This window comes from Petromyzon marinus, chromosome 4 (assembly GCF_048934315.1).
Source record: "Petromyzon marinus isolate PM22_M1 ecotype Great Lakes invasive population chromosome 4, UKy_Petmar_22M1.pri1.0, whole genome shotgun sequence".
Taxonomy (NCBI): domain Eukaryota; kingdom Metazoa; phylum Chordata; class Hyperoartia; order Petromyzontiformes; family Petromyzontidae; genus Petromyzon; species Petromyzon marinus.
In genome coordinates, this window is record NC_133670.1 from 25,448,148 (window position 1) to 25,473,841 (window position 25,694).

At 48.2% G+C, this 25,694-nt stretch overlaps 1 protein-coding gene and 1 long non-coding RNA gene across 16 annotated transcripts in view; one reads left to right on the forward strand and one right to left on the reverse strand.

Moving 5' to 3' along the window:
• Window positions 1–25,694, reverse strand: part of NCKAP5 (NCK associated protein 5) — a 268,026-nt gene that overhangs the window by 109,655 nt on the left and 132,677 nt on the right. For 13 of the 15 annotated variants that reach the window (XM_032944573.2, XM_032944576.2, XM_032944592.2 and 10 more), the window contains one exon: window positions 25,025–25,088. The exons of the other annotated variants lie outside the window; for them this stretch is intronic. In XM_032944573.2, coding sequence (XP_032800464.2) covers window positions 25,025–25,088 — 64 coding nt within the window. The remainder of the gene's footprint in view (window positions 1–25,024; window positions 25,089–25,694) is intronic. 15 annotated transcript variants of the gene reach the window in all.
• LOC142911801 (uncharacterized) lies at window positions 6,255–9,617 on the forward strand. The gene is made up of 2 exons (XR_012933675.1): window positions 6,255–6,839; window positions 8,945–9,617. It is a non-coding gene; the product is annotated as an uncharacterized LOC142911801 (long non-coding RNA).

A 25,694-nucleotide genomic window follows, 5' to 3' on the forward strand; every position in this document is an offset into this window, starting at 1 on the left:
ATAAAAAAAGTTTGTCTTTTTTACGGCAAGGTGTTAACACAAATAATCAGCTATAACACATTTAAAAATGTAAAAAAAAATCTATAAATAAAATCTTCCGTGTGGTATGGGCGACACAGAGTGCACCTCTGCGCATAGCGGGGTGATATTTGTATTAATGTCATGTAAATTACACATACATCATAAGGAAAGTGCATGATTAAATAATTTTCACGTGAAACACAAGAAGCAAAGAAACACAAGTCGTACAAAAACAAAATGCCATTCAAGTCCGTGTAGATTAATGCAAAGCGAAATGTTTCTCATTCGTGTAAGCTATTTCTACGCACTAGCGCTCACCTCAGCGATCCGACCCTTAATCCCAAGGCAAGCCTATCAACAACAAAAATCTTAACACCACTTTCTCCACCAAATCCTAACACAAATCCACGCGTTAACTCTCCCTCCTAAAAAACAATCCTAAACCCAGCTCCAACGCACTAATTCCCAATACCCTAACCTTTGCCCTGACACAAACACCGTACATTACACGAGAGTCAGGATCATTCAAGTTCTGAACACAAACACTAACTCGGGCACGTTAACCGCTAAACCGTTAACGAGTTAAACGATCTTCCTGTGACATTTTTTTTTTACCACCTGCCAATGAACCAGTCGTTAAACTCGCCAGAATAACAAATCTGAAATTTTTTCAAATGTCAGCACTTGATGCGGGGGGGGGGGGGGTCAGGCGGCAGATAACAGAGCCACTTAATTACCGTGAAGTGGCACGCGGAGAGCGGAGTATGATTGCCTAATGAGTAATTACCCCACATAATGCGCATCGCTATCAGGCTCGTGCACGCGCGCACGCGCCTTCAAGCCGGGCGAGTCTCTTGGCGCGTTCTGCATCACCCGCGTGCCCGGCGACTCGCGGCGCCCTCCCCGCGCCACGGAGGAATCGCTGACGGGAGCGAGCGAGCGCGCGCTCGCGCGCTGTGCCAAGCGTCGCAGACGCACGGCCGAAATGATCGCGAACGCACCCGCCGGTCCTGTCAGACATCGAAAGAAGCTACGCGGGATTTTTTTAAACATGGTTTATAATCAGACGGCAGACTGCCCAGGAATACCAACTGGCCTGGACATGGCAGTACAGCAATGGATTCATGAATCGATCCGTGTGGAGCTTTGAGTATGGGTCTTCTCCGAGTCCTCCAGTTTTCTCGCACACATAACTCATCACTGGCATTGGCTAAGCATCCCAATCCAGGATCCTCCAGAAAAATCAGCCTTGAGACTCTTGGGTAGCCTTCATCCACTGCTGGATGAAGGCTCCCACATTGTGTCAGTTCTAGGGGTTTTGAACGCACTTCGTCGTGCTGGACAGCACGGGTTTTGTGAAATCAGGGCCCACCGTACCAGTTCAGATCGCTCTAATCACAGCGCGAGTAAAGAGTGGGCATTATTACTAACATCATTGTCACAGTCTGCCCGCTCAGACAATGTGCCACAAGGCAATCATTGACACTAGGCAGGGAATGATTGTAATTATTAGAGCTCACGAACTAGGTACGTAACAATCGCCCAACTCGCAATGGGACGAATGATCGCTGTTTCAATGCAAACGTGTATGTTTGGCCGCATCAGTGGGTGTAGCTCCTCCGGTGGCTGCAGGATTTACACGAAGCATCTTACGTGCAACGAGCACAAACAGCGGGCAACACATTTGTACACGCACAATACGATGCACATTTTCTGATCGTAGGGATAGATTATTATCGATTATTTGATGTATCGTTGCATTGCCAACTTGTAACCATGTGTCTCTGATATGTTATGAATAACAGTGTAGTAGTATTATTATCATAATGAATGCCGTTCTCTCCCCTATCGTGTGGCAATGTGTATTCGCTTTCACTGCAGAGACGTATTCATTGCCACTGGGCGTTATTACATTTGTGTGTATCTATGAAGGATGCGCTAACTCTAACTGCTCCAACATGGCAACGTTACATCATCACAAGAACAACAACAAGCACCCTGCTCCCATCAATTTAATAAAGAGGTTTTTTTTCGGGATCAGCCACCACATGCTAACGTAAATAAATAAATGCGTGTAATCAATTGCAGCTTCACCCAAACTTCAAGAATTAAATTATTACTTTGACATTTGTAAGCGGTAATGCTCGCGGACGCAAGGGGGCCGTTGTGGACTTTGCAATGATGACATTTTCTCACTGCACATAAAGATGCCGAATCCCCCATGAATTATTTAACAGACTGTTGGGGCAAGTGCTGTTAGCGAGCACCTAGTAAGGCCGGCACGGCACACGAGGGGGCGGTTGCCAACATCACACTCGGCAGCTTTTGTCTCCCCAGTGCTAATGTTTTACACACCACACCAGATACTCATTTAAGGCTGAGTCGACCTAAGGGAGGTCCAGGACCGGTCCATATTGATCATGAGTGGGAATCGAACTCAGATCGCCGAGTTCATAGCGCAGTACGCTGACCATGACACGACTGCTCCCCACACTACGGCAGTGTGCATACACCCACGCACATCCCGGAGAAGATTGACTTCATTATCAGTGGATAATTTTTTACAATGTTCCTTTTATTTATAAAAAAAAAAACAATGTACGTACTATTTTGTACTATTTTGTACTATTTGTATGAGAATGTTGTCCTATGATTGTGCAATGCACGTGTTAACATCCTATCTGCACCTGCCCATACTTAAACCGATCAGGAAAGGAAATATTCATTCATTGATTATTTAGGTTTATATTGTCAATTCATTATTTCGCATAATTGTACATCTGTGCAAAGAAGATGCGTTAATCTGTGCAGAAGGAGATAAGCGGGTGTTCTAAGAGCCACAAACCACACTCCCAGACTGCACACCATCCGTGATCCCGAGACCTCCAGCAACCCGTGAACATCAAAGAGGGCTTTGGGTTATGCTTCTACACAATTAAGCAAAGCCTATGATTTTTTTTCATTAAAGGATTGGCAAGCACAATAACATGAGTGGAAGACGGCAGCCTTAGCGTGGCCCCGCTCTGTTGAGTGAGAAATGACGACGAATGCCACCAACGCAGCGACCGAACATCGATCATCATCGATCTCCCGGTCTCCACCGCAACAACACAAGCAAAATAAAGCAAATCACGAGACATGGCCTGCCCAAACGACTTTAGCACCATCTTCATTTACCAATTAGGGATGTAACAGTGCAATTTTTCATCGATTAAGATCGATTTTTACACCCCATAATACCAGCATCGAGAATACATTTTAAAAAATACTTGTGTAATATTGCATGTACCGCCCTGTAATTAGCTCACGTGACCTTTGCCACCACGAGGAGGCCTACCAAAAAAAAGTAACCACGTGGTTAAGAACACAATCGATTGCTGCATTGAACGGTCCTCCCAAATTACGACAATTCTTCGAACCGACGATGCGATGCTTTGTTACGAAACAAAATGACAAACAATGCTTCATGAACTAAAACAACAACACGGGCTCCTTTATACGTTTCTGAGCCATCGCATTTTGACAACGGATTCTTGTTCAGCCGGTATTTTTACACCTCTGATACAATACAGCACAGTCTTATTTGAGTTTGGCAGACAGGTAGGCAGACAGATGTACAAGACAAGGCAGGTGTACACAGGTAGGTAGGCAGACAGATGTACACAAGGAGACACCTTGAAAGGCACACAGACGGACGCACCGTTATCATAACCTCATTAAACGCCTTCGGGAAAACCTTCATCCAGAGGTGGATATGGCATGGTTGATGATGGCGATGGCGACGACGACGATGAGATTGTGCGGCACCAATTGAGATGGAGCAGCACAACGCCCTTACTCATTGGCTGGCGCGAACTCTGACCCCGCCGGCACACACCGTCGGTGACCGCTCCCGCGATCGAACATGGACCTTTCCACCTTGACTCTCCAGATCATCACACTACGTCTCCATTGCCGGCATTACCGGCCACATGCGGCAGATGCCGAGGCAATGCAGAGAAATTGGTTGGGGTGGAGTTGGGGGGGGGGACACACTCGGAGATGCGGAGATTTACAGCCTCGCTATCGCTCCTGGAAGTATCCCTCGTCTACAGAGCGGCCCTTTCCTTTCGGAGGGCTCCTCGTGCATCTGCAGCACTGACGTGACATTTGGGTCACTGCGATTCGGCTAATGTCAGCACGGGAGCCCAAACTGATTTGTTTTCCAGAAGCATCGTCAAACCGACGCTTCATCATCTCGCGGGGCAGGCGTGCTCCTGGATTTGTGATGTTTTTCACCTATTATAGTTGTGTTTTTATTCCACCTTTTCTTCAGTCAAGGCTCTTCGGGTTTCCATTTTTGAAACGGCAACTCTAAAACGCGGGCAAATTGCTTAATGAGCCTGCCCCGATTTACCAAGGCAATGTAATTATGCCCCTGTCCCACATTCTAGCTCCTAGAATTAACAAACTATTTCAAACAACGAGGGGTTATAGCAGTTGGGCACTTCATTTCGATTAGGCGTTTGAATTATGCCAGAGTCGGCCGGTCGCTCCAAGCGCGCGGTGGTTTGTGATCATCCTCACCTCCTCATTGATTACCGAACACAACTCATGGTGCGGCACTTGGGAAATTAACCTCGGAAGCCCCCGCACATTCTACAAAGATTATTTACCATCAGCCAAGAGCAAATTATACGAAAGAAAACACTCTGTCAACTGGCCCACAACTTATGGCGTTCTTATGGGAGAGGTGCGGAAATGCAGATTGAAACTCACCGGTAAACGCAGGTGGAAATTGCACAGTGTTTTTTTTTTCTACAAGTGCCATGAATGAGACCTGGGTATGTTTGCCTTCCATTAATAGCCATGTTGGCATTACTTGGTATTAGTTTCTCGTGTGTGATGTCCCTCCGAGGCTTGGTGAGGCACCGTGGCCTTAATCAGCACCGGGTCTACATGACTGGCAGTACCGGCAAACACTCCACCCTCATATACAGAGTGTGGCGGGCAGGGCTCTGCATTAGGCATATAACGAACGATGCATTGATCCATCGATTAAAAGTGATTATTCGGTTTCGGCAGCGTAAAATCGAGTCACGTGCGTGGGGAATAATTATTCACGATTAATGCAAATGATATGCTAATGGGACGTCAAGAACAACGGGGCGAACGAACTTACAAATTGAGGAAAGACAGAAACAAACAATAACGCAACAGATGAGACGGTAATAATGATGTTAAAAAATGATCAATTCTTGGAATCGCTTGGTGGGAAGGGGAATATTTAAATGCCCAATCTGCATGTGGCATCTGGTAACTACATATACACAAACATCTAGTGTTCCTTTAAGTTTGTTGACACTAGAAACCTAATATTTTGGTAACCACAAAGGCTCATGGTAGGTTCCATTCATTTTGCATTTGTATTCATTTATTTTTTAATATAGGCGCTCGCCGTTAGTGGCTGCTACCTAATAATTAAGGCACACAAAGACGCACACAAAGACGCACACGTGTGCACACACACACACGCGTGCATGCCACTCGCCCGTGTACAAAGAACCAACAGTCTATGTTTACAGCAGCTCCTTAAAGCCATAAGGAATTTGGATTCGGTTGTTAATCATGGGAAGAGCCAATAGCCAGTGAGATCTTGACTCAATAGACCACAGCATACACATTAAGGAGAGTAAAATGAATACCGTGGGATCAGTTGTAAATGCACATTACAGATTTTTTTAATGTTTAATAAAGGACTTAATTTACCCGCTTAAACAAGCATTTGAGCAAAGAACAAACAACATAAATAAATTACATAATCACTGTTATCTCTATGTACTTAGCGGCAGGCCTCTCCTACAGAGCCAGAAAACAAAGTGTATCTTCCGTGGACAGCAGGTATACAGCTGTTTGTTGACAACCGTTTATCACATCATGAACCGGGTGGGAGTGTTTGAAAAAAAAACATGTTGATTCAAACAGTGACAATGGTGAAAAAAATGTGCATGATAACTGCATAAAATAGAACACTGTAAGATAAAAGAACGGTTAAAAGATGCAGTACAATGAATATATTTCAAAGTTTTTGAAAATTAGGCAATTTTCCAGACGCAGAAGAAGCACTCGAGAGAGCACTGCAGGCGTCGTAGATGGCACGGAAAGGGGTAAAAGTGCAAAACCACTCCGAGTTCTGCATTCTGACTGCCATTCCCTTTCATGGACAGCGATAGGAAAGAGGCCCTACCACTGTGACTGGTGTTGCACAGAAATCCTGAGAATGCCATCACCAACCGAGCCCTACCTGTTAGCATATAGCAGTCAGCGAGGGTTAGGTTGGAAGCACGGTGGCAGTACAAATGCAACAGACCGGTACGGCAGTCACTGCAACAGAGCTCGGTGAAAGCGAATGACTGCGGCGGCATGAAGACAGCGTCGACGCGGAATGGGCGGCAGCAGCAGCAGCAGCCGGCCGTCTGGCCGACGCATCACATTCACACCGCAGCGGAGCGCAGCTCTTCACCTGGGGAGAGGGGCTCCCCGCTCAGCGCCTCCGCCTCTCTCACGCGGTGGCACGAATCTAGGTCACCCGGCCCCTGGCGGCGACGGGACGTCCGAGTCTCCCGCGCGGTCCGCGCGCTCCCCGGATCAAGCCGCCCACGCGGCTGATTCTGGCCGGCGACCCACTCTGGCGGCGCCGAGCGCCTTGCGGCCGCGAAGCCTCCCGCCGCGAGGCCCGGGCCCTCGTCGTCGGCGCAGGGAGCGACGCCGACACGCGAGCGCAAGCGCGCCGCGGTGGTGGTGGCTCGCTCGCACACGCGCGCGTTGTACGGCTGAAGGTGCGGGCCTGTGAGTGTGCGTGCGGGGGCGATGGGGAACGTCTGTTCAGGCCTCACGGGGGGGGGGGGGGGGGGGGGAGGTTTTTGTGTGAGTGTCTACGTGGATGTATCCGGCGTACTTTGTCGACACACGCGTGAAAACATTTTAATGTTTCGGTGTTACAGCTGACGCATAGCTGCGAAGTCGCTCAATTTCGACAACGTTCTAATGAAAATTACTCAAATCGCACGCAGCACCGATCGTTATCACCGACTTGGAGTGGAAAAAAATTGAAATGATGCTGACTCCACCGCAAGTCAGTCCATCTTTCTGCCCTCTCACTCTCTGCTCTCTTAACTCGACATCTGTGAAAACGAGCTTCATAGCTCATCGGATTCCTCCAGTCCAAATTAAGGTTCTTAGTTTGATTCTGAATGAGAGCCGTTTCCCAATATAAGAATAGAGTTTTTCCCCTTTTTTCTGACAACAAAACTGAAGCCTTTTTACAAGGAATCATGTCTGCATTAACCACAATACTTGTGGTTAATGCAGACACCTATTCTCCTCCTTACCCCCTAATCCCTTAATGTGATTTTCGGGGCATCGCGCGGCAAGATGAAACATTCATGCACAGACCAAGGTGCTCACATAAAAGTGGAATAAATTGCCGGCGAGTGGGTATTAGTCGTCGCCCTGAAATACGATCCTGCCCATCCATCACAGTGTAATGCTGCTTCATTATACAGCACAACGCAGCGACAAAGGCATCATCATCGCGTACCTTACAAAGGCTAACATTTACAAAGCACATTTACTCGACTTCAAACCCGTCTCATTCGCACAAATTCAATAGTACTCCTTTTATTAGCTTTTGCTACCCAGCACCACCCACTCGAGGCTGGGCAATGAATAAACTGCACCCACAACGGACTCTCAAGTACCCAAAGTAAGCAATGGCAAGCATTCGCTTCGGGAAGGCCTGAGAAACAAGCTCCCAAAATCAGCTACCATTGCAAAGCTTAATAAAACTCATAGAATGCCAAGAGGTCCTTTAAACAATATGTGTGGGCCCGGGTTGTTCTCTCCTCTCCATTATCTAGCGCTGGCATTTACCATTCGGGACATATCACATCACTTGAACCTTTCTTGAGATTGCCTTCGACAGGATGCAAGGCAGAGTTACAGCCGGAGCCCCCCGTAGCTGCCCTTTTCTTTGCCATTAAATATTTTGTCTGTCAAGACGCTCGAGTGTCGTCGCCACACTCTCGCCACCGCCGCCACGCGCCGGGGCCAGTACTGGTTCTTCGCTCTGGAATCCAAGATACATTGAGTGCTCGGATTGGTACTGAATGAAGTAGTGTACGAACAAATCAGATGTATCCACCTGTTTATCAGAACCGTCCAACATCAAAGCACGACTGAGGCGGCATAAACCATTACACCATGCCTGTCCCCATCCTCCTGCATATACGGCGATTCAATGAATGGTCACGACTCCTGGCCATGGTTCGATAGGAGTCGATTCTTTTCCAACGTTATTTTTACCATCTGGTTTGCATTGTTCCTCGTTTTTTTCTCTCTCGTTTGTGCCGTTTTATTTGCCTATTACCATACAAAATGCATCGTGAACGTAGGAACTGATTTTCATTGGGTTTTAACTGATGAATTCTCACGTGTTTGCATAGTGCAATGTCAGAGTGGTCAGAGTCTGTTGATTCATGCTAGGCGGCACAGGTCAATTTGGACAAAATCAGGGCCCTTATGCCAGGATCTGCTTCTACATTTTTATTAATCCCTAGCTGTCCAAGCATAATTCAGGTTTGCTATAACACCAAACAAGAAAAATGACATTGTGTGGGGAATGCGGAAACGCAATAAGGTTGTCAGCATTGTGCACACACAATAAATCAGCTCCTCTTTGTGATTGTCATCAGACACCAAGGCAATATGCAATGTTGCAGAAGGGTTTCAACGAATCTCTTTTCATAACAACGCCTGACATTTAAGTGCTCATTTTATGTTCCTATTACTCTTTTTATATTACTGCAGGATGTAAAGAATTGGCGAGACCGTTTGTACCACCAGGTTCTCAAAACATCTGTCCGCCTGTTCCTTACCATTGCAGGTCTGCTGCAGAGAGAGAGAGGTCCAGAAGACGTGAACAGCTCTTCACCGTCACAACACTGCCCTCTGGCGAACACACGTCCTAAGTGACGCGTGCCAGTAAAGGCATTCCAGCTGAGCAACACCGCAGCACACTTGCCCGTTATTAGCAAAACAAATTAACTCACAGCAACAATAAATAACTTAGTTCCGTAAATGTACCAGTGTCTGACTGTTAGAATGAGTCCATGGCACGGCATACAAACACAAACCATTCCCACTTCTAAGCAATGTGCTGGGCCTTAACCGTTAAAGGATGATTTGGTCGAACAATCTATGCTTCTCTTGCCGCTGTGGTTTACCGATTTCTACACTCATAAAGAAAATGGAACACATCACATGGAATGCTTCCGACTGTTTACGAACAATTAAACATGTTTGTAGACTCCCTGAAAATGCATCGCGACTGTCAGAATATTCATCGAGACTGCGTGATACTTTTCAAGTGGTATGACATTCAAGATTGGTTGAAAAATCGAGGAATCTGCCACAATATTTGGGGTCTCAACCCGTCTGAAATTGCTTGTAGGTTACTCGCGCTGAGACACCTCGAAGTTGAGTTTCCAAGGACGCATCTGGTCCAAACTGCCACAGGGTAATAGCTGGCAAATAAACAAAGCCAACGGGCACGTTGACGCAGCGACTGTAATATGCTTTTATTGTAGTCTGTTGGCATTGTGTATAAACCCTGCTTCAGTGAAAGATATGAAAAAAGATTGCAAATAAGTACATGACTAAAGATTCAGCTTTAGTATAGAGAGTTTAATATAGAGAATTGCAGCCAATGCTGAAAGAGAGTTCCTATGAAAGGCAGCACGGTGCACGCGGGGGTGTTGTGGCCAACCAGCGCCGCGCCTCGCCGCCTTTGTTTCCCCAGTGGCCGGTGTTTACACAACGCACAGCCATTGCCATCAATGCCCGCTTCGTCCAAACACAGTATCGCGCCTAATGGCCATTCAATTGGCGCCGCGATTGTGCGCGGCCTCAAAGTAATATTAGCATCGACACAAAGGCTCCACTCAGAGGTCTCCCCGCAGCGCGCGCGCGGCGCGATGTGTCCCACGCTCCTCCGCGCTCGCCGCCAGCGCCGCTGTCCGCACGCGCTGCGTTCTGTCCTGAACCGACCCCGGTCCACGTGCGAAATGTCGCAGCGCTGCAACCACCGTCGCACGTTGGCCAGCTTCGGATTGTTCGCAATCAGAGGCGCGGCCAAGATTTTTTTTTTTAACGAGGGCGCTTGAGGATGAATCATTGGCTGGAGTTTAATGTTTTAAGAGTCGGTGAGCTCAGACCTGATAGTTAATTTGTCATTACCATTTCAATTGGAAAAACTATACTCGTTTTGTAAAAAAAAAAGAAATCTATTATGATGAAATGTTGAGTTGAGACACATTTGGAAAGTATTTCACATTAATTTAGTGGCCAAATAGAGACATCAGTGCCACTGTAGTTGCGCAACCTCTTATGGTACCAATTTTTGCTCCGGCCTATCGTTCTGCTATTTATTTACTGAAACGATTCAATGCAACACATAATGCTACACCGCCCCGAAACACAAGTTCGGAAGAGGCACGCTGGTACTACGCTGAGGATGACGCAATTCAGCGGCTAATCAACCTCACATGGAACATCTCGTTCCTGCTCTCAACATCAGCCGGACGGAAGAGGAGAAGACTCATGAAACATGCTTGTCGTGCTGCTTAAGACTCCCAAGCCAAAAAGTAGTGCAAGGATGAGCAATACAACAAAAATATCTGCAAAACAAAATCACTTTTTAAAACCGCAAGTTAGTTACTTTGTAGATGGTGACCTCGTCTGGACGACAGGCATTTAAAATATTGATTGTGTTGGTTGTGAATGCTCACTCGAGATATTGATCGCCAGGTTGATAAATAATACTATTTTTCAAATCCTCATGGGAGTAATAATGATGTATTGTAAGTTGTATGTTTTTCAACATCATCATCACGCTAGTCATGAATTCATACGATTTGTGTTTTGTCATTCCGCTTTCAAGAGGAGAGAAGGATGATTCCCCTTTGTGCACAGCTTGGCGAGACCGCACCACAGGCGCTGCCAACGTTTGTAAATGACGAAGGGAGCGCGCCCTACGGCCAACTTCACATCAAAACCCACGCGCACTCGTTTACATTTGTACTTTCACGTGCACTCTCAAAGTGCAGCCGTTAACAAAATGGGGCGACATAAGTTGGGATGTGGCATATAATACGATCGTGTCTTGTTCAAGCAGACACTTAAAACAACCTCCATCAGGCAGCAGCTGACTCTACGGGCCCGAGGCCAGGAGCACTGCAGCATTAACGACTCAAAGGGGGGCCGAGAGGCGAGAGCCCCCCCTAAGTCGCACTCACGGCAGCTACGTTCCACGCTGCGAACAAAATAATTAACGAGCACCGCCGAGGAAATCGCAATCCCACGCGCGCCGGAGTCCACAAACGCCTTTAACTATTATTTCTACAGCGCGCCTCACGCCAACACGAGAGAAGCCAGCGACGGACAAAGACTTTCTGCGACAGCACACGACCTTGGGGAGAATGAAACTCGCCGATCGCGAGATTGCACCCGCCGGCACGAGCAGCCCCCCTTTTGCTCCGGAGCCCCCCCCCGCGGTTTTCTCAGCGCACTCACGAGACTCGTTAACCGTGTTCACCGCGTGTTCATCGCGGAGCGAGGGGGTGCATTCAATCAAGGGGAATACGCTCCGAGGTTCTCGTTTGATGTGCGGCGAGTTGGGCGCTGGGGAGAGTCGATTGCGGCGGCGGAGCACGGAGACGCAACCGACCGCTGCGCTGGATGGGGAGATTAAGATCTGGAGAGAGGTCAATAAGTGTTGCACGCGTTGCCCTCAGAGGTTGCTCGTTAGCGTGAACACCAGACATGGCGTTTCCTCCTCCGGGTTAATTCACTCGTGCGTTGTACTTTACTTGTATCCGAACAACAAGTCCCATTGAGATGACGAATCTGATGCTGAGCGGGAAACACGACGAAAAGACAAAACAAATTCCAAGAACAACAAACGTGGGGTGGGTGGGTGGGGGGTGGAGTGTGGCTGGTGCACGACACGTGCAAGTCGGCTACACGCAGGTCATGATGTACCGACGTTCGGGTTTACGGTAATTGTATTGCATTAATAATCCACTGGAGCCATCTGCTGGCTCGGGTGCAAACTGCAGCGTCTGCTCCCCCCAGCTGAGTGCGCAGCAGAGACACGGACGTGGGCGGAGCGGGGAATGAGTGGGCCCGAGCGAGTTGGGCCACGGGGGGGGGGGCACGCGGGGCCCCCCAGAGCCGTCCGCCGGAGAGGGCTCACGAATGAACCAATCAGCTCCGTTCGTCGATCGCCGCCCGATCCCTCAATGCCGCCGCCGCCGCTCCGCGTCGCACAGCCGCGGCGGCGGCTCAAGCTCTGGCTGCCACCACCTCTGAGGTTGAAAAACAAAACCGGGACGTCCCGTCGTGAGGAAGAGAAGAAGAAGATCTCACGATACGGAAAGAGGAGAGAAGTAGACGAAGGGAGGAGAATTGTTTTGAGTGGCGTATTACAATGATAATTATAATAATTGTTAACCGACCCAGTAACTGGCACTTGTCTCACAGATTATCTGCACACACTTAAAAAAGGGACGATGTTGGGAAAAAGCGGCAGAGGTGTCAACCCGCGGCCAAAGCCCTCTTCACCACCGCGGTCACCGTGCACCACGACCATACACACGGCAAGCCCCGTTGGACAAGTGCCTGGGATGCAATCGGCATGTCACAGTCGCCGCAAGCGCGTTAGTCTCCGTGCAAGGCGTTGATCTGGACGAGCCATTCGTCTTCGACGTTCGCCGAGGAAGAAGCAAAAAAAAGCAACCGTTTCAAGCATAGCAATGCGCGAGAAAGCTTTATTGATGGCCTCTCTATTCACGAGAGGGTTGTTTTGTTCTTTTAAAGAATGGTTGAGTTTGGCTATCCCACAAAGCCCAGCCTAATAGGTGCAATTTTACTGTCAACTTCTTTCCCTTCCCTTGTGAGCACCGACTCCAAATTTGTCACTTCGTGCTCGGAAGGCATTTCTCAAGGGAAATAATTTCCCCTTCACAGTGAACCATAATCCTCCTGGGTTTTGTTCGGTGTGGGTGCGGTAGCCTGAGATATGTCTCCGCTTACGCGCACGACACAGCCCCTGCAGGACACCTGCTTTTTAACAGAGACCCTAACAGATATCTGCATGAAAAGCCTCACATCTATCCGTGCGATGCGAAAGTTTGTCTATACAAAACGGAAATGATGTCAACAAATAAACAAGTAAAACTATGCCCCACATTGGTCTCGGGTGGTAGAGCGTGGACAACAATACCCCATGATGGACAGGGCGTTGAAAGGCCTTTATGCATCGGTGGACTGAGAGCGACTGCATTTTGTTTTACAACAATTTACAGCCGTGGGAAAATCCACTGCTGGATGGAGGCCTACCTACACCATGCTGGCCATGGTGGTTGTTTGTGGTTGTTTGACCAAACATCACCACAACGGCCAGCGGGGGTAATGCAAGCAGTTGGGGGGGGGGGGGGGGCACCGGGTCCAGTTGAGATATCATTCACCAGTGATGGTGGTAGCCACGGCCAGGTATCAAATTTAGGTCGCAGAGATTACGGTGCGCTGTGTGCGCCCCTGTGCCACCTCTTCACTCCAATTAAAACACCGAATCCAAAGGCATCCCCAGCAGCAAATATTTATTTGCACACGGTTCGCACGGTCGCAGTTGAGGCTAGCGCCCAAGCCATAGGTCTTTACGATGCATTAGAGGAGCCCTGATTCCACCATAAGCCTTGCCACTAACGTCACGGCAGGGTGCGTCCGTGCATGCGTCCGTGCGTGCGCGTGTGTGCACGCGTGCTCGCGTGTGTGTGAGAGCACGCGTGTGTGTGTGAGCACGCGTGTGTGTGTGAGCACGCGCGTGTGCGTGCGGTGTTTGCGTGCAGTCCATCAACGCGCACCGCTAATCCGGCCTGCGCGCCCCACCGAGAGAGCGATAGACATTCGCGCCGGGAGGTTTCATCAACAATGGGAGCGCACACTGGTAATTAAAATGGTAATTTACACCATGCAGATAAGACTTTTTAAAATTCCAACTGCAGTCTACTCGGAAATATTTTAATAAACTCGAGGCGCGAGCCATTAGTTGCATTGCCTTTAATTTCTGCCCAAAGCAAAGTTTCTGCTTCACTCCAACCAGGCAAAGGCCTTGGAGCATCTCCAGGTGCAGTGAGCACACTGCCCAGATGTGCAGCAATTCCTCCACCCGCTGTTGAGGGGGTAGAACGTTCGATGACGTGAAGTGCTCAGGCAGGCGTTTTGTTTTGGCTGATGGCAGGGCCCCACCTCGTCATGAAGAGCTCCAGATTCAACAACAGTCTCCAACCACCATCACTACCACCACCACAACGAAGCTGCAATAGAGCCACACTCCATGACCGCGTGAGCTCAGGTAACGGCTGGCGTGAGCTTCCCCCCACAACACGATGGCACCGCCACTCGCCCACCGTTCCTTCCACACCGGCACTGACGGGGACACGCTGTGGTCACATGACGTCAGGGCGCAGGCGTCCAATATTCGTACGATCGGAGACACTCGCAGCCGAAATGCCGACGACAGAGATAGACACAGAGAGAGAAAGGGGGGGGGGGTGCCGACAGCAATAGAAAACACGTGGTTTTGTGGTTGTATTATCGTTAGAGTCAGACACCCAACCCTGAGCTGTTTTGTATCCATTCCAGGACAAATATTCATTCTGAGCCAGGACAAATATTCGTAAATATTCGGTTTTGGGTTACGTTTCACACAGCAAAGTCTTTAACGAATTCTTCATTCTGCTGCTAAAAGTCTATCTCGAATATTTGGTGGGTTCTCAGCCACGCACCGGCAGGAATGTGCCGTCACAGTACATGTGCAGTCCATTAAAAGTGGGTCACTGGAAGGTTTCCCTTTAAATACACGTGTTTAATGGCAGCCGACAGAAAGGGGGCCTCACGTGCCAAACATGTTATGAAGGTTGCAGCAATTATGAAAACTGGTTGCATGTGTGAGGAGAAGCCACACGCTCTCCATTGGCACGTTAGGGATTAACTTCTCTAATAACGATTGTTTTGTGTCATGTAAATATGAGAAGTTGGGGGGGGGGGGCGGTTTGAGAACAGAATATTAAAAACATGCATAGGAAAGTGGCTATTATTTTATTATTTCATATTTCAGTCGCCACTGCTAATGTAGACTATTAAGTAATTTTCATAACTTTAAGATGACATTGTGGTGTATGGAGACTATTTCCGGTGTGTTATACATATTTTAACACTTGTACATGAAGAGTATGATGCATTGTTTATGAAATTAGAAAACAGATGAGCCCCATTTCCAGACCATGCAATATTTAGGAAAGCCTCTTTAAAGAAGTATTCGCTATTTCTCTTTGACTCTCTGATAAAAAAGAAAACACACGGTTTCAGAACCTGCATATTTTCTTTCAACCTATAATAATAAAAAAATATGTAGGCGTCTCTCGCTCCAATGCTGTGTCCGTCATGGGAATTGTTTGAACATACATCAACACACTGGCAAAGCGGGGTGCCGCGATTGGACAGATATCGCTCGCCACTGATGTAGCGCTGTGCCTGGGGATCGAACTCAGGGGTCCAGGTGCATAATGCAGCGTCACCGCTCCACCCATTCCGATACATCTCACACAATACGTTTGTATAACAACACAAGTGCCGTCCTTTGTCATGCACGTCCGCTGCGGGACGAGGAGATCTGAATGCTTATTTCTGAGAGGTACTGCACGCTGAAGGGAATACCTGCACACCCACCTTGTATCCCCCACATCCCCCTCCCGTTCACCACAGCCTCATCCTTTTCGTCCCGCAATGCCAAAGCATCCCTCCCCCAGCTCGCGCGCCACGTAAACCCCCAACCGATAACAGTCATTAATGCCGCCACGGTCTCACATCTCTGCGGGGACCGCGGCCGTAGCGGGGAGGGCAGCTAATTACGGCACTCACGGCGTTAATAGCAAGCCGGAGGAGAGCTCGCGGCTATGCTGATGCCGGCTGGCTTCTCGGCAGGGGAGCTGAAGGCGGGCTTGTCCTTGCTTAACCAGCTCCCACCGAGACGTCTTATTACAGGACGCACGCGGTGCTTTCGCCCCCGGAGTCATCGTGGCACGGGCGAAGCGATTAAATGCACGCTAACGGGTGGCCGTTGCAGCTTTTCTAAATATCTCCGCATTAGCCGAGCATCTGTAATAACCTGCTGCCGGTTTTACATCCAAGGCGAGCGCGTTCAATTTTATGGCTCAGCAATTTTGCCGAACATTAAACGCACGCAAACGCAGAAACTCGCGGCGCGTGATGTCGTGCGCGTAAAGCATAATGGCCAAAAGCTATACAGCGTGTTACGTGCTAAATTCTGCCCTTTTCCCGCGTGCGAAAATATAAATAGGGTGTCCACGCTTAAACACACATGGAAACGTGTGCAGCGAAATATTAACTTTAGAATTAAACCCCGTTCACGGGGGGGGGGGGGGGGGAGAAAAAACTAAACCCCAAAGTTGCTCATGATACTATTTATTCGGGCAAAGAAACAGGATGCGTGCAAATTCGATACACAAATAATGTTCACAGCGTGTATGGGATCTATTTGTGTGTAAATAAACTAGAGCCGGGAAGATCACACAAGCCCCGGCTCTTCTGCTACAGCGCGGGCTTGAAATGCGACGCACAGCAGCGTCTGCCCTCCGTCTCGGGACAGCGTCTCACACTTCACAGCACAAAAAAAAATACGCGCAAAAATAAAACACCCGACACGCATTCTTCACGTGCATAAATACAGTGAGGGAAAAAAGTATTTGATCCCCTGCTGATTTTGTACGTTTGCCCACTGACACAGAAATGATCAGTCTATAATTTTAATGGTAGGTTTATTTGAACAGTGAGAGACAGAATAACAACAAAAAAATCCAGAAAAACGCATGTCAAAAATGTATAAATTGATTTGCATTTTAATGAGGGACATAAGTATTTAACCCCTCTCAATCAGAAAGATTTATGGCTCCAAGGTGTCTTTTATACAGGTAACGAGCTGAGATTAAGAGCACACTCTTAAAGGGAGTGCTCCTAATCTCAGCTTGTTACCTGTATAAAAGACACCTGTCCACAGAAGCAATCAATCAATCAGATTCCAAACTCTCCACCATGACCAAGACCAAAGAGCTCTCCAAGGATGTCAGGGACAAGATTGTAGACCTACACAAGGCTGGAATGGGCTACAAGACCATTGCCAAGCAGCTTGGTGAGAAAGTGACAACAGTTGGTGCGATTATTCGCAAATGGAAAAAACACAAAAGAATTGTCAATCTCCCTCGGCCTAGGGCTCCATGCAAGATCTCACCTCGTGGAGTTGCAATGATCATGAGAACAGTGTGGAATCAGCCCAGAACTACACAGGAGGATCTTGTCAATGATCTCAAGGCAGCTGGGACCATAGTCACCAAGAAAACAATTGGTAACACACTACGCCGTGAAGGACTGAAATCCTGCAGCGCCCGCAAGGTCCCCCTGCTCAAGAAAGCACATATACATGCCCGTCTGAAGTTTGCCAATGAACATCTGAATGATTCAGAGGACAACTGGGTGAAAGTGTTGTGGTCAGATGAGACCAAAATTGAGCTCTTTGGCATCAACTCAACTCGCCGTGTTTGGAGGAGGAGGAATGCTGCCTATGAACCCAAGAACACAACCCCCACCGTCAAACATGGAGGTGGAAACATTATGCTTTGGGGGTGTTTTTCTGCTAAGGGGACAGGACAACTTCACCGCATCAAAGGGACGATGGACGGGACCATGTACCATCAAATCTTGGGTGAGAACCTCCTTCCAGCCAGGGCATTGAAAATGGGTCGTGGATGGGTATTCCAACATGACAATGACCCAAAACACACGGCCAAGGCAACAAAGGAATGGCTCAAGAAGAAGCACATTAAGGTCCTGGAGTGGCCTAGCCAGTCTCAAGACCTTAATCCCATAGAAAATATGTGGAGGGAGCTGAAGGTTCGAGTTGGCAAACGTCAGCCTCGAAACCTTAATGACTTGGAGAAGATCTGCAAAGAGGAGTGGGACAAAATCCCTCCTGAGATGTGTGCAAACCTGGTGGCCAACTACAAGAAACGTCTGACCTCTGTGATTGCCAACAAGAGTTTTGCTACCAAGTACTAAGTCATGTTTTGCAGAGGGGTCAAATACTTATTTCTCTCATTAAAATGCAAATCAATTTATAACATTTTTGACATGCGTTTTTCTGGATTTTTTTGTTGTTATTCTGTCTCTCACTGTTCAAATAAACCTACCATTAAAATTATAGACGGATCATTTCTTTGTCAGTGGGCAAACGTACAAAATCAGCAGGGGATCAAATACTTTTTCCCTCACTGTATATGCATTTCTACAGTAGAATGTCGCTATAAATCACAAACCTAAATCACCAACCTTGTGAATTTAGCCTGGGAAAGACTCTGCCTGGGCTGGGTGAGGTTTATATTTTTTCATACTTATTTCTAAATCTATTTTAGATTATTTTAAAAAGCCCAGGCAATATAAATCATGCACTACTGTTTTAAGGATAAACATCGGTGCGCTTTAATTTATTTCAGTGGATATCAGGGAGTTTTAACGAACATTAGCAGACATTTACATTGGCATATTTTTTGTCTCCTGATTTCAGATAAACTAAATCATAATAATTATATCTGAAACACATTTCATGGCCATTACAAATCGAAGCACAGACTCCCCTTTTCATGCAACAGATTAATGGAATCATTAAAAATGACGATTACAAGCAATTAGGCATGGTTAGTGCGACAGGAAAGCTGCATCAACACACTTCAACAAGGGACACGTAAAGGAGACCGCGGATATCTCACGGTCACCTGACACGGCGCGGGCATGCGGCCCATCGCCAAGAGCTCCCAAGGTGAATGATCATCATCGTCATCATCACACCACACCACATCCTTCTGAGATGAGGAGCGAGCTGACTTAGCTGTAACAGGTCACCACATCACTTGTTGCGATAAGATGCAATTATCGTTGCATTACAAGCTTGCAAAACAAGCGGGCCTGTTGGCCTAAACGTTCGCTTGCCCAATAACACCCGGCCACAAGGATCGCCCGCAAAGCTGCGGCATTAAAAAACGAGGACCCCTTTTGTGCCGACCCGCACCTGCCCCACGCTTTTATTTTGTTGTTAACGGCCTCCTGGCGAGCAAGAAAGAGGCAGGGAGAGACACGCACAGGCAACGCACAACCTCCAACGCCCCTTTGGAGTGGTTTCCTCTTGTCGTCTGCTTAGGCTTTGGGATCAGTGTAACAATGCCCAGGGTCACACACCCACACACACCAGACACAAAGGATAAAAATCACTTATTTAGCCTCACAGACTGTTGTTGGTGCTGAGGCAAGCGCTGTTCGTGATCGGATATTAGAGCTGATACGACACACAGGCAGACGGCATGCCCAGAAGCACATTTGACCACCTTTGTTCCCACCGCGGCGAGCTACTCATGATATCGTTATAGGCTGAGACAACTTAGGGGAGGCCACTGCTGGAATGCACTACCAGAAATTGCACCTTGGTCACCATTATTATAAAGCAGTACGCTAATCTTTATGCCACCACTCTGCCTACACACACGTTGTTGGCAAATATTCGCCGATGTCTGAATAATTAAATAAATTGTGATTCTAAATTTATCCAGGAAAGCCTGAGCCTCAAGACTCTTTTTTAGGAGGCTCTTGCATTGGGATGTTTGGCCAATTCCATCAATGAATTTCTACCAAGTGGAAGGAACCCGGTGCAACGAGAGAAAAACACATCGATGTATTGTAACACAAAGCTCCACACAGATGGATGCAAGAATCCATTGCTGCATTGCGACCTCCTGTGCACATACGTGCATTTATACTAACATCAGTCCACAGGAGAGCAGCACAACCCCGAGGACGCTGCAGCTGAACCTTTGTCTCACCGCAAGATATACTGCGCTGGGAGAGCCGATTGGTTTGTGCGCGGAGTAAATCTGAGGCAGAGGCAGTGGAGTTTGCTCCAATGGCTTCAGCCAAATGATTGGTGTGGGACACATGCGAGCATCCACACAAAGACAAAGAATGACGACCCCCTGCTAACAAAATCGTTCTGTGCTGCTGTGCAGCGTTCATCATCGTCGTCATCCTCGGCCACGATCGATGCACTGCTGGATGAAGGCCATCCCGAGCTGTCGCCACCTCTCACGATCGCGCAACGTGACAATCCGCTGACCACCTGCGCACGAGGGGATTTCATCGCTCCATCTCCTCGGCGGTGGTCCTCTCAGGCCCCTGTCAATCTGTCTTAATTCTTGGCTAGCGGCCATCGTTACTTCTGGTGACAAGTTCTGCCCAAGCCTACTTACTCTTCTTTCTCGTCATTATCACGCAATGCTACCCATCTGTGAAGATCTCGACTGCTTGTCTGCCACCCTGATTAAAAATTATGCCGATCGTTCTGGACAACAGCAGCTGCCCATTTTCTGGAATCGAACTTCGCTCGAGAGGAGAAGTTGGCAGCACCAGTGGGGGCAGCACGGACGTCAATGACAGGAGCGCGATTGAAAATCCTACGGCCAAAACTTCCTGGCTTCGTGCTATCCTGACGACAGCGGGTGATCATAAACTGCATCAGGACTTCCCATTGGGGGAATCGAATCTGTTATGCAAGTGGCAAAGATTAGGAGACAATCGTCCCTCTAACTATGGCGAACTCCAAACTTTGGAAGTTATCGTGATCAGTTGCCCCTGGCATGATGAAAAAGTTCATTCCGCATACGATGATGTTCTTGACCAGCGATGTAAACTCGAGCTGCCCTTGTAAATATTGCTATGACTACAACAAAAAGACAAAGATCCCTCGATAGCCTTTAACAGACTGTTGGGGCACCAATGAAGGCTGGAACGGCACATGAGGGGGTGTGTGGCCAGCATCACGCCCGTCCGCCTTTGTCTCCTTTGTGGCAATGTGGACACATCGCAATAGGTATTCATTTGAGCCCGAGTCGACCTAGGGGAGGCCCAGGACTGGTTCAGATAATTGCCACTGGTATTGGCCGCGAGCGGGAATCGAACTCGGCACGCCAGGTTCGTAGCGCAGCGCACTCACCGCTCCCCACATTTTACTACTAACACACGCACACACACGCGCGCGGACACACGCCACCCCCCTTGCGCTCATTCGAGAAACGGATACGGCAAGGGGGCTGTGTGAACTCTGGAGCATGGTACCCTCAGTAAATCACTGCAGCGTCCGTGCGTGAAAAATCGGGAGCCCTCGATGAAGGCTTTTCAAAGAAGCGTCCCCCCAACCCTCTCCGCCATGCCACCTCCTCCACCACTCCATCCTCCCCGGCTCATGCCCCCCCCCCCCCCACCACCACTCTACCCAGGGCCGGATTAGCACCGGGGGCTTCAGGGGCTGCAGCTTTGGGCTTTGGATTTCGAGGGCCCCCCCGCACCCCCAAATAAATAATTAAATAATGGGTGCCACTGCTGCTTTACAACGGTTGAAACACTCTCCACCATGCAGCATTATGACACATCATGAAGGTCATTCGGTTTATTAAAACCACGTCGTCACGATCTGTATTACTGCCAGTTGCGCCAAATTTAAACTTTGTTTTGTTAGTTTTAACTTTGATTTAGATTTGTGATCCGTAAATCACTTAAAACAAAATAACTTTGAACCGAAATAATCAAGATGAATAACAATGGCAGAGTTTGGCATCATCGGGCATGGGTGGTGGTGAAAAAGTCAAGGGAAGGGACTGAATTTACAAAGGGGGGGGGCAAAACAATAACAGAGCCGGGCCCCCCTCAAACTCAAGCCACCAAGCACCGTGATCCATGTCAGTAAATCTCAAGGGACCCCGCGACCCCCCAAAAAGCGAGCGAACAACCATTACCCGGATGATTTAACCCCGCAACAAACTCTGGAGCCTCGACATACCAAGTGCTAGCGCCGCCTATTGGTAGAAGTTGTCATTGTTTTTTTAACGCGTTCATTCACAGTCGCGGATTTATATTTGCCAGCTGCCGTCTGCTTATGTTTGTGTTGGTTCTGATTAGTCCTGAGATCCATGGACAACATCTTTCGCGAACCACGGATTGCGACGGAGAGGCCAGAAGGGCGCACGACTTGCAGGGCCGGTGGTGCGCGCAGGGCACTTACAGGCAGCAGGGACAACGTCCTCCTCGTTCCGCGCACGGGCCGCGCTTTATAGCCCTCTATCACGTACGTCGATGGCCACCTTATTTATGGCCGCCGACCGAGGAGAGGGAGAGGAGAAAGCTGGCAACACGGTAAGAAAACAACAACAAAACCACACCCAAAAAGAGAGACGAGGAAGACGATTTGCGTGGCATTTCTCCAGGGCGCTGGAGAGAGGCGCGCGCGGGTTTCTTTTTTGCCAGCAAATCCATTATAACCCCCGCCCCCCCCTCCACAAAAACGACCCACTCGCCCACAGCACCACTGATACCCATCAGACAGGCTGCATCGCAACCGTTAGGAGCGAGGAAGCCAACCGCCCGAGCCTTAAACTGTTGCCACTTTTGAAACGCATCAAAGATGACCTTGACATTTCTGATTTTGTGCCTTTGGGTCAATTTATCGCCGGAGTGTAAAGCACAGTAATAAACGCGTGACATTATTATTGCTGTTGTTGTTATTGCAACAAATGAACAAGCAGATGATGAATGTGGTAATAAATCGTAGCTAGGACGAGGGGGTGAAGTTTGTTGGACGAGAATGCGATATTGGCCAGTGCCGGGGTTTATTGTTCATCTGTTATTAATTGCAGTTTAACTCATTCATTGCAGTTTAACGCAATGATATCAGATTAATGATATCGGTTGTTTCAACTGCTTACATGTGTAACTGTAGCGCTTTTATTTTATACCTACGTGACTTTACCGAAAGAACCAAAGAGTATGGATTCCTGCAGTCACGAAAGCTTCAAATCAAGATTGTATCGCATGATTTCTCCTTTTTTGTCTCAATCGGCCCGCTCTCCCATGCTTTAAATAGCGGAGACACACACACAGGACGTTGACAGCGAGACATGCACGATGACAGGAGGAAGGGGGTGCGGCTCTGTACATCGAGAAGCATCTTCCAGTGCCGCTGCAAACGAGCCTCTCATTCATTTCGGACTCCCTGGGCGTTCATCACAGCAACAGTAATGCTCGACTCAAAAAAATAACCACGTGAGCAAATAAATAGCAAGCTCTTTGTCGAAGGCTTACCCCACGCCGTGTCGGTCACGAGGGGCCTTTAACCAAACTTCACCACGCTGGTCACGGCAGGTTGGACATTTGTGAAAAGGAGTTTCACAGCTCATCGGATTTCTCCAGGAAAAGTAAATAAATAAAGATTCTGACGATGAGACCCAGGACGAGCTCAGGTATCACTCAGCACTGACGCTAACCATGGCTGGGAATCGAACATAGGTCATCAGATCTATGGCGCAGTGGGCAAACTGCTGTGCCACGACTCCGTCAAGCGATGCTCTTGCATATCCCTCCATATGCTTGTAAAGTCTTAGAGACAAGTGCGATAATTCACAATAATGCACGAGACAGCATTTAGTTACATCTATAACATCTATAGTATCAAATCCCAACCGCACGATGCATGAATGGATGTTTGTCAGTTCGTAGGTATTGTACGCTACAGGTTTATATGACCACTCCAGGAACTGGATTCGCACGGTTGACTACATACGGTGCGAAATAATTTCAATAAACATACATATTAGAGGCCGCTACGTTCACCACAAAGCAAAACAACAATCGATTATTGAATGGAATTATGAGCTTGAATCACGATGATGAATTTAATTGCAAGGGGGTATCGTGCGCCACCTCTACATGTAACATACATGAACGTAACTATGAGTGCGTTCCCACGACTCGGTGAAATACAACACTTATGAAATACATTCACGTGGCTAAATTGGTGTGCTACATCTGTTGGAAGGGCTGCTAATGCTTTTAAAATGTAATAATTACTCTTAATAATTTACAAAATAAATTACTTGGTACACTACAGCATCGTATTTCAAGCTTGCCTTTGACATTTGATATTTGTTTCTCAAGCCTGAATGGCCAGGACCCATAAATCATGCCAGTCATATATCGTGGCAAGATCCATAATTTGCTTTCAACTTTGACATGGACATTACAAACAACAAGAACATTTGCTTCCAACTGAATCACCGATTGCTCCCGATCTCATCAGATCTCGGAAACCAAAACACACAAAAAAGCAATGTAATTGGTATTGGCTAAAAACATCCCAAAGCTGAAAACTTACCTGAATATTACTCCGTTGGGATCGCACTGAGCAGCAACAACATCGCCCCCTACTTAGAAAACACGGCAGGGTCCTCCTGAACGAGTCTGAGACTCAGTGATGCTTTCCTGGGCCAACCAGCATTATAATAAACGTAACAATAATCAGCATTGAGCCAACCTTGCACGTGGATGGGAGACTGCCTGGGAAAGCCGGATGTTGTAGGCTTGGCCTGCAAGGTGGCCAGGACGTGGTAGTAAAGCAGTTGCTAATTTAACCCATCTGTGCGGAGTTTTGAGGGCGTTACGCCCTCATGGATTCTTTCTCCAGGTGCTCTGGCATCCCCCTCCAACGCAGAGCCAAACGCTCATTCATAGCCTTGTCCACACTTCCCAATGCAAGACACTCGTGAAAAAGACCCTCAAGGTTTGGCGAGAATTTGTTAACTAAATAATAAAAAAAAATACTTCAGGCTTGCTGAGGTTACAGGAGCGACAATATCACGGGCGCGAATTCGCTGCATTGTGTGCGAGCGGTGAGCGGCACGCGCACGCAACCGAGGATATTTGCGCTGGGCGGGAAACCACGACCACGCCGGAAACTTACCATTGAGCCCTCGCCTCGGTGCCGAGCAACCTCCCTCTGCAGCCGCGCCACTGCCTGCTTCTCTCTGCCGTGCCAGGGCAGGAGGGGTGGAGGGGGAGCGAGAGTGGGAGAAGAGGCGGGGAGGGAGGGACAGGTCAAGAGCGGCACCCAAGGATTTGATCAAGGGAGACGGAACACGGAGAGGAATCGCACACAATGCCGAAAACTGTCACTCCAAAAACTCGGGGACAGGTTCTATCAATATGTACGTGTGTGTGTGTGTGCACACACTAACAGCACTTGCCCCAACAGTCTGTTACAGGCTATACGAGGGATCTTTGTCTTTTGTGTGTGGCGCAGTGGTACACGCACTACGCTAAGAGCCCTGGCAACCTGTGTTCGATTCCCAGAGAGATTGCACAGTGGGTCATGTTGTGTAAGGGTTATATGGGCTGGCATGTGTGCGTGTGTGTCTGTGGAGATTGATGGTGCAGTGGTTCACGTGATGTTCGATTCATGGCAAGAAATAAAATCAGTGGCAAGTAATGTCTGAGCCTATACGGAGCCTCCAATCGATCAACTCAGCCTTAGATGAGTACCTGAAACAACGTGTAAATATGGATACGAAGAGATGGCTGGATGTTGTGTAGGCCACAATACCAATTGTAGTACGTGGGTTTTAATAGGTGCT